The following is a 9,661-nucleotide window of genomic DNA, read 5'->3' on the forward strand; positions in this document are numbered from 1 at the left end:
TTACTCATTGGTTTGTACAGGGGCGGATTTAGGAAATTTGGGGCCCTATGAATGTAGTTGCCAAAGTCTCCAGTAGCAGAAAAAAGTCGCTAGATTTGGCGCTAGGCCCTTTTTTGAAATTAAAGTGCTAGAGGACCCTGAAAAGTCGCTAAAGAGCGACACCGCTCCTTGCATAATTTTTTTTCAAATGGTTTGCTGCTGTCCTTTTAGCGAAAGGATTTTTTTATCAAAAACATAATTAAAATGAACAAGTAAGGAATAGCTGTGTAAACCATACATGTTAACAGAGTTTTATGGGGCCCCCAGGAACTTGGGGCCCTAGGCAACTGCCTAGTATTGCCTAATGGTAAATGCCCCCCTGGGTTTGTATAAGCTAGAAGTTACGACTTATGAGTAACTTCCACTTAACGTATGTCAACAATCAGACAACATACATGTATATTATGCCCCACATATGGCATACGTCGGCAAATTTTGAGCTCACTAACAATTTCTCAATGTCGTTGCCGTATGTCGACGTGTGCCAGCGTGTTTCAGCGTACCTCAGCGTTCTCATAACTTATACAAAATGTACCCATTACTTATCTTACGTAATCCAGCGTTTTTGCCCGATTTTCCGTACGTTAGGCATCGTCATGGTGTTATAGAGGCATCAGGTGCATTTCTGGCTGACAGTACAAAATATTTTATCAAATCCTAATTTCCACCTGGGTGAGGACAGAGTTGACTGCTTGTGAAACCCACTTTGTCTTTCAATGCCCCCTTAAACACAATAGGAGGATTTGCCTACATCCCCCAGAATTCCATGGGGTTCTAAATCTACATTCAGTGAAATTATAGAACAATCTGTCCTGGATAATTTTGCAGTAGTAATTAAGCCTTCATTCTGACACTTATTTTACCTTTAGAACAACCAACAACTAAAAGGAGAAAGATAATATTGTGTGTTACGATCATGACTGAACATTACTGCCACCTATTGACCAGGTGAAAGTATTTTAACAGGTCATTTAGAATTAAACACATGTTTATAACATGCTGCTGAAGATTCTCAGTCATCCAGGTCATAGTTATTAAAAAAAGTTAAAAACAATCCACTGGACTTTGTTTCCAAGTTTGTTGTATTTTTAGAGTGGACCAAAGCAAAGCCTTGTTTTGGATACGAAAACATAAAATTGAAACGAAGGAATGGGTCCGCCCCTTTGGAAAGGGGGTCGTTTGGCTTCTTTGTTATTCTGCAATACCCCATACCTGTCTTTGTCCGTTTCAGAGGAGAAATAGACAGGTATGGGGTATTAAAGGCTAACACAAAGAAGCCAAACAACCCCCATTCCTAAGGGGTGGACCCGTTCCTCCGTTTCAATTTTATGTTTTCTAAGCCAAAACAAGGCTTTGCTTTGGTCCACTCTAAAAATACAACCGTAAGAATTTTATAGTGAAGAATGCAAATATATATATATACAGAATTAATGTCCGTTAGACTACAGATTTTAAGTCAATAATATTACAGGATAACAAAGAAGTAAAACGACCCCCATTCCAAAGGGGTGGATCTGTTCATCCGTTTCAATTTGTATGTTTTCGAAGCCAAAACAAGGCTTTGTTGGGCTACTGTATAAAACCTCGAACTCAAAGCCAATTCTGACATTTTGAATTGAAAAAGCTTCCTGGATGGGAAGCAAAATGTCATTAAACTCCATTAAACTGAAAGTCCATTGGATTGTTTTTTTTATGGCATGTTTATAACACTGAATGGTTACTGGTGAGAAGTTTGTGTTTTAAAAAAAACCTGAATGTCTATTTAACAAGCAGCTTATTGTGAAAAGAAGTCGGTTTGTAAAATGTTAAAACAGTTTCTATGTTAAAAAGCAATAAAACAAAATCAAAACACATCTTTCACTTCTATGATATCAGACTCATTTTAAACTCAAAGGGACTGAAATGCTGTTGACTCCGTCAAACCACGTTTTTAATGAACGTTTGGTTAAAAAAAGCTGAAGAACAAACCTGCGTCTGAGCTGCTGCTGATTAAGACCTCTGCCTGAATGTCTGACTAATGCACAGCTCAAATCGACCAATCAGCGTAGCTGATTACAACATCAAAACATCAATTTTCTTTCATTCTTTTCACTCCCTAAGACAAACTGTTGCTAACAGCTGAGGGGGTTGGCGATAAGAGACATGCCAGCATTCCCAAACCAACTGCTGAAAGAAAATATGAAATAAATCCGTCATCAGGAACGATACCCTTAGCCAAACGTCACAAAATTAAATATCTGCTTTTAGTAAATGTATTTATTTCTGACAGGTGGGAGGGTGGGTGCATGCAGGGAGGATAGAGAAGCAAATGTGAATGAAAACATGACAGAGCAAACATCAAAAATCAAACTTATTGGTAGACCAGCAGGCCTGCATATATCTATAATCTCTTTATAAACGATCAGTTCTAACAGACCCTATAGTTAGTTTTCTATGTTGTCTTCTGTATTCCCGATAGGAGACAGGAGACATCTCTAAATACACCAAATCTGCATCAGCTTTCCAATAAAACTAAGACCAGAACACAAGAAAACAGGCGAGGTGAGTTCTCCTAACGTACAAGTTTGGTGGTTAACACAAACTCTTGTTCATTCGCACGACTTCACAAACTTCACTGAAAAAACACATTTTTCAGCCTCATTTTAATTTAACGGCTGCACTTTATGACGGACTGAAACTAAAAAGGTGTATGAACATCTACTGACTCCCCCTTAACTGCTCTGTCACAGCTTCTACCCAACCTGTCAGAATTAAACACCAAATCTGAACAGGTGTGTGATTTACTCTCAGGATACAGGAAGCTGCTCTGCTCTGGGTCTTAGAGGTTATTAAGAGAACATCGGAGGACAAACAACATCGTTATGGAGGCTATTTTGCTCCGTTATTGTAGCAAGCAAAAAAACCACGTTTTTTAAAAAAAGGTTGTAAAGTAAATAAAAAAGAAAAACTTTATAGCAGACATTTTTTCAATGTAAGGCTTTTCAGTCAGTAAGAAGAAAAGTGTATTTTTGCATTTTTAAAATAATTTTTTATTAATTTCTCGTCTTCATATTGAGTTTTACAAAACAGATAAGTCAACTTAAAAAGAATCTTGTTCATGAAACTTAATCTGAAACTTACGGAAGAGGATTAGGGCCACTGGGAAAAAAAAAAAAAAGTTAACTGATTTTTTAATTTCATTTCAGTATAGTATGGGAAAAAAGTCGGAATTCTGATATTAAAGTCAGAATTCTGAGAAAAAAACTCAGAATTCTGAGATTCAAAATTCTGAGATTAAAGTCAGAATTCTGACTTTTTTCTCAGAATTCTGACTTTAATCTTAGGATTCTGACTTTAATCTCAGAATTCTGACTTTAATCTCAGAATTCTGACTTTTTTCTCAGAATTCTGACTTTAATCTTAGGATTCTGACTTTAATCTCAGAATTCTGACTTTTTTCTCAGAATTCTGACTTTAATCTTAGGATTCTGACTTTAATCTCAGAATTCTGACTTTTTTCCCCATACTAAACTGAAATAAAATTTAAAAAAATCAGTTAACTTTTTTTTTTATCAGTGGCCCTAATCCTCTTCCATAGAAACTAGTAAAAAATTTTATTTGAAAATATAAAATCTGTAAAATAACAATAAATGGTGATAAAAAGTGATACAAATTTGAAAAGGTAAATAATCTGACAACAGAAATATGTCTTTGCAGCTAACTCCACAGGAAAGCCCCTCCTCACAAGTTAACAGAATGGGATCTGGAAAATTCAGTTTGAAAAGAAGGAAAACTCAATCTGAAAAAACAAAAATAAATAAATAATAATAATAAATAAAAAAGAAAGAAGAAAAAAATAAAATAGCATAATCTAAGAAAAGGACAAAGTTACTCTGAAATTGCTTTTATTTAAACATTTTTGAAAAGTTTTAAATTTCTGAATTTTTTTTTATTTCCATTTACGGTACAAAACGTGCTCTTTGCTTGCAGTAACAATAACTGACCAAATTCACACCTTACATCATAAAGACCAGAGGAGATGGTTAGTAAAGATGTGAAGAGCTGCTGTAACGCAGGATTACGTTATGAAACCAATTAACCTAAACTTTGAGCATCTCTCAGAGCTCAGCTTAACTAAATAAGCATGAGGGAGAAGCTGCTGGTCAGATTACAGCAAACCTGAACATCCAAATACAAGGGAACGGTTCAGATCATAGCATGTTCCTGGGTCAGAATGGCCTAGTCAAAGTCCTAAGCCAAAGCTATTTTAGAATCTGTGCCAAACATGGGCGGTTCTAGACGGGGGCCAACGGGGGCCAGTGCCCCTGTAGATCATTCCCTGGCCACTGTTATGGCCCCTGTGCCCAAGACATAATACTAAAAGAAATTCCAATGATATTCGCTGGAAGAGACATGGTTAATTTTTTATTTTTTTCTTTAAAAGATTCCGTCTTACTAATCATTCTAAAAAAAAACTAAGGTGATAGCTTCAGTGGTATTATACGGAAGAGGATTAGGGCCACTGAAAAAAACAAAAAAGTTAACTGATTTTTAAATTTTATTTCAGTTTCAAATGGGAAAAAAGTCAGAATTCTGACTTTTTTTCTCAGAATTCTGACTTTAATCTCAGAATCCTGACTTTTTTCTCAGAATTCGGTCAGCTAACAAACATGTTAGCATCAAGCCATAGCCATGTCTGTTTTAGAGACTAGCTCTCTTGTTTAAATGACCTTCTGCTCCTCCATTAATGAGGGGACCCCTCAGACACGTAAAAAGTTGCCCAATTCCGTCATTTTCCACCAATGTGTCACTGGCCACCTCAAACAACTCACATCTTTGTCAGTGAAGCTGAGTGCTCCCACATCTCTGCCTTCATGGTGCCCATCTACATTAAGGTTCAAAATTCTGAGATTAAAGTCAGAATTCTGAGAAAAAGTTGGAATTCTGAGAAAAAAAATCAGAATTCTGACTTTTTTCCCATATATAACTGAAAGAAAATTTAAAAATCAGTTAACTTTTATTAATTTTTTTTTCAGTGGCCCTAATCCTCTTCCGTAGTATTGAGATAGGATAGTTTTCATCTGCTAAATGTTTTTTTTTTTCAAAACAAATCTAAAAAAATACAGCTGAATTAATCAGTTTTTCTTGAGTTATAATTCAGATTTTATAGAAAACTGTCATTTTAACTTGAATTAATTTTAAAATATGTAAAATTCCTAAATTATGAATGTATATTAACCTAACAATCCAAATAATAGCTGTATTTGATCTTTTAGATATTTATATAGCTACGATTTTTTGAGTTGCTTTTTTTGCTATGCTAAGGTATTTTTATTTTTATTTTAACGACAATCCAAAAGAACATTTTCAAGCCAAAAATAAATATTTTCAGTTGGAAGACATAATTTCAATTAAACCTAATTGAATGGAAATTCCCCCTTATGCAGCTCTCTTAATATATTTTAATCACTTGCAAGGTTTTTCTTGCTTCATGGTTTTCTGTGCCCCCATGAAAACACGCTGGCCCCCCGGAACATTTAGTCTAGAACCGCCACTGGTGCAAAAACTAGAAAGTTGTTCTCCACTTAATTGGACAGATTTTAAGTGGAATGGGCCAAAATTTAAAAGCATTTCCTGAAAAATATTTAGATCGAAAAGCTCTTGACTCGAGGAGGCGGATGGGTCGTTAAACCCCAACAACCTTCAGGTGTTTTATCGGCTTGTGTCCCCTCGAACCCAAGTTAAATACAGTCAGCCTGCAATGTGACAAAGTGTCAAACATTTGAAGGTTGCAGCGAAGAAAAAAAATACAAAGAATTCCCTCCATTTTTTTTACATGAATAAAAAGAGGTGAGGACTGGCTGAACTGGTTTCTAATCCCACTACCAGTCGGACCATTTGAGTTGTTTGCCTCCGTGTTCTTTCTCCTTCATCTTTGAAACTGGAGATCAGAGCAATTATCCTGCTGCGTAGATCTGTTAGCAAAGCTCGTAAAAAAACAGCCCCTCATAACTTCCTAGTGACAGAGGTGTTACATGATGTCACTGGAGGCACTGAAGAATGCCTGCAGGGAATTAAAGAGAGGGATCTTATTGAGAAGCCTACAGGCCAACGCTGCGCTCGCTGCCAAGCTTTGTTTCCAAACTCAACCCATGCACGTGTCAAAAGCAAAGCTCACTGCTGCTGAACACTGCACACGCTTTGTTACACTCTGGCAGGCCTGCCCAGTCCAATCCAGCGCAGTACTGTACCTATCACTGTGAGCCTTTGAGTCTCTTAATCTGCTTCCAGACTGGAAGGCCTGGTAGAAAGCCATGGAGGGGTTCCTGTGTCAACCACATCCGAGGAAGAGAGAAGAGAAACAGTGAAGAGGTGAAACAGGGTAAACAGAATGAATGGATTTAAGAAAAATACTTTAAATTCACATTAGAAGACTAGTTTTTATGACTTTTAAAGACAGAAATGCAAAGCTAAGTGGAGAGGAGCAGATGTTGAAAGGTAGGGACAGCTACTTAAGCTTTATGGGCCTCTGTCCTACAGCCAGTTAACTGGAGTTACACAAGCTGTGCTACTTTAAAAAAAGACAATCTGAGAGTGTAATCATTCTCACATGTTAAACTCCTACTCTGCAGCATTTTTCAGCATTAGTCTGGGGGTTTTTTGACTGTATAATAGAGCAGGTTAGCATAGCGACACGGGGCTGCTTCCGAATTCTTGAGCTCTAAACCTTTTGGTATGACAAATATTTGCAGAGATCAGATCTTCTGTACTTTTAAAACAGACACATTTAAATTATTTCCAGAATTAAGTAAAAAATATATATTCTTTTATAACAAACATACCAGAAGAACTTTTCTTTTACCTTTGGTGAGAAATGAAATTTAGTCTTGTAAGCAATATGAACCCATAAATTAATTTGAGCAGGTAAATATTACGATTGTCCAACAGATGGAGTATTCTATCCCTTAAAATAAGAATTATTATGCAATTGAAATTAGATTATAGACGTGTTTTTCTTATTTTAAACTCATTATCTAATTCCATTGGCAAATTGTCTTAATTACCTGCTCAATACAAAACAATAATAAAAAAATACACTTATGTTGAGTAAAATTTTGCTGAATCACTTTTTTATTTGTAGAGAGAAAACATGATCTGTTATAATATCTATATTTGAAGCTTGAAAAAACAAAACCCTTTTAAATCACAAACGGTAAAATAAAATTAGTAACTTTATGTCCCTCCAGCCCTTTAGGGGGCAGTAATACACCTACAGTGGGCAGATTCAGGCACGCCTGCCTATATCTTATCGTGTCAATATAGTCATCATATCGGATTTTAAGAAGTTCTAAACGCAAAAGAAAAGTCGTGAAAAAAAAAAAAAATGAATAAACAAAACTTAACCAAACAGCAATGAAGGCTAAAGGGCAGATTATACTTCTGCAACCGCACACATCAAATGTTGCTTGGGTCTGGTCGCGAACCAGTTTTGCTGGTATTCTTCTGCACTGTCGGTCTGGAATTTCTAGGGACGCACAGCAGTTTCCCGCCAAAGCGCAGGGGGGGGGCTATTGGAGAACTCGCGAGATCTTAGGCGGATGGTCACGAGAGCTTCAGCGGCGCCGGCGGGAGTGTTTATCTATTAAAACGACAATGGTGCATCTGCAAGATATCACGGTCTCAGAGATAGATCTAGAGTTGCTAGTTCACGGTTTCGTGGTCACGGTTTTCGGTTTGGTTCGGTATATGTTGATTGTTAGCCTGACATGTTGGTCGTGTTGCTGTTAGCATAAACAAAACGTGTTGCACAATGCTTGCACACCGTTTTTATCCACAACTTTCTTTCCGCCGTCATCGTAGGTCACTCTAAATGCAAAGTGGTCCCATACAGCAGACCTATAAAGTGCTGCTGGCGCGTCTTCCAACTCCTGTTCTTTCCCACTCGCCATACCCACACAATTCTCCACAACAACAGATTTTTTTCTGCTACACCCGGCTACGCTGCTTCGCTTCTTCTTCTTGTTTACTACTGGTGGTTGGCTTTGGTCGCAGTACTGCCACCTTCTGCTCTGGAGTGTACACGCATCGCCTATGAGAAAAAGGAGCCGCGCATGAACTGAACGCAACCCACGTGAATCGAACCGAGACAGTCGAACCGAACGGTTCGGACGGTTTTCATAAACCGTTCCATCCCTAGTTGCTAGACATCGAAGAGGAACAGGTTCTGGCTGATCTCCCTCCAGGAGTTGGCAGAGACATTGGCATCTTTACATAATTTGTCTGAGGCATCGTGTAAGTGGTTATACTTCCGAACCTCCTTGATTAACCTTTCGTCGTTGTTGTCCATTGTAATTGTTCCTCGGTTTTTAAAAATGGCGCGCCTCGGCACCGAATCGAGAAGGACGACCACACAGACAGCCAGAAAGGCATACCAAGGACCAATCACAGCTGCTTTTTGTCTGCGCACTTCCACTTGAGGTCTGCCCGGTTTTGCGACTGTCCGACGCGTTTGAGGTGCGGGATGACGGCTGCAGAACCTCTGCGTGGGAGGCATGGTCATGCACAGGGACGGATTTGACGGTTGCAGAGGCTATGTGTCAGAAGCATAAATTGGCCTTAAGAAAACAAAGAAACCCCTAGTTCAAAAAATGTCTTTTGTAACATGCAACAATGTGGAGTTATTTGAACACATCGTGAATATATCACTTATCGCGATATAGCTCAAATATATCTCAATGTCTGATCTTGATATCACCCAGCCCCAGGTTACAGGTAGACCTTCACGCTCACATGTCGCTCATGAGTGGAATAAGATGAGCTGTGCTAATTCATGCTTAAACGCCTCTAGCCTTGCCTCTGGATCTTCTCCTTAGAAGAAACAGCCTTCATTTACATGCTGGGGTAAAAACCCTGTCAACAGTAAGGTATATCACCACAGAGAATCCTGTTATTAAAGGAATCCAGTTTAAATCTAATCCCCCAAACTGCATCTTTTCACAGCTGCTCTATTTATTCTCGCATGCATTTCTGCTAATCCATGCAAACCCATCAATCTTAACATCCCTACTCTGTCCTGGAAGGAAAAGAGCCTCAGACAAGAGCCACACCTCTGTGCTGTGGAAAATGAAAAATATTATGAAACACAGAAAAACAGTCAGTTAACACACCACGACTAGGTGCTAACAGAAAGACTTTTTAGGGAGGAAGTAGCTCCAACAGCGGCTGTGGTTGTGAGCTGGAACTGCTTTGGTAAAAAAGAAAAATAAATAATTACGACGGAACAAGGAAAATTCAGAAATACTGGCCGACATTGTGTAAACTGTGGGCGATGACAAACACTTAGGCTAACAAAGCCAACTGGGAAGGGCATGTTAATCTATTAGAGCTACAGCTGTAAGTTATTTTACTACCTGATTTCAATTAATCCATTTAAAAAAGCTTTTAGTGAAACAGCATTCCTATGAAATGAACAATGCAAGTAAAAAGCCTTTTTAATATCAGGCACACAGAGGGGACATTGCCTGGCCATTTTTTATTAAAGCAACACTACATCTTTAAGCCACTGGGGGCTCCTGTCTCTATTCCAACAAAATAATTGATTCTGCCAATCAGGGGCTCACCTGCAGGCAGTTGCCAAGTGTTG

General features: G+C 38.2%; 1 protein-coding gene across 2 annotated transcripts in view; it reads right to left on the bottom strand.

Moving 5' to 3' along the window:
• LOC107082623 (TSC22 domain family protein 2-like) overlaps nucleotides 1-9,661 on the bottom strand; it is a 60,601-nt gene that overhangs the window by 22,054 nt on the left and 28,886 nt on the right. Inside the window, exon 2 of one of the 2 annotated variants that reach the window (XM_015371399.1) lies at nucleotides 6,270-6,344. The exons of the other annotated variant lie outside the window; for it this stretch is intronic. Within the exon in view, the coding sequence (XP_015226885.1) occupies nucleotides 6,270-6,344 (75 nt within the window). The remainder of the gene's footprint in view (nucleotides 1-6,269; nucleotides 6,345-9,661) is intronic. 2 annotated transcript variants of the gene reach the window in all.

The sequence above is a fragment of the Cyprinodon variegatus genome, unplaced genomic scaffold (assembly GCF_000732505.1).
Source record: "Cyprinodon variegatus isolate N-32 unplaced genomic scaffold, C_variegatus-1.0 Scaffold57, whole genome shotgun sequence".
Classification (NCBI taxonomy): domain Eukaryota; kingdom Metazoa; phylum Chordata; class Actinopteri; order Cyprinodontiformes; family Cyprinodontidae; genus Cyprinodon; species Cyprinodon variegatus.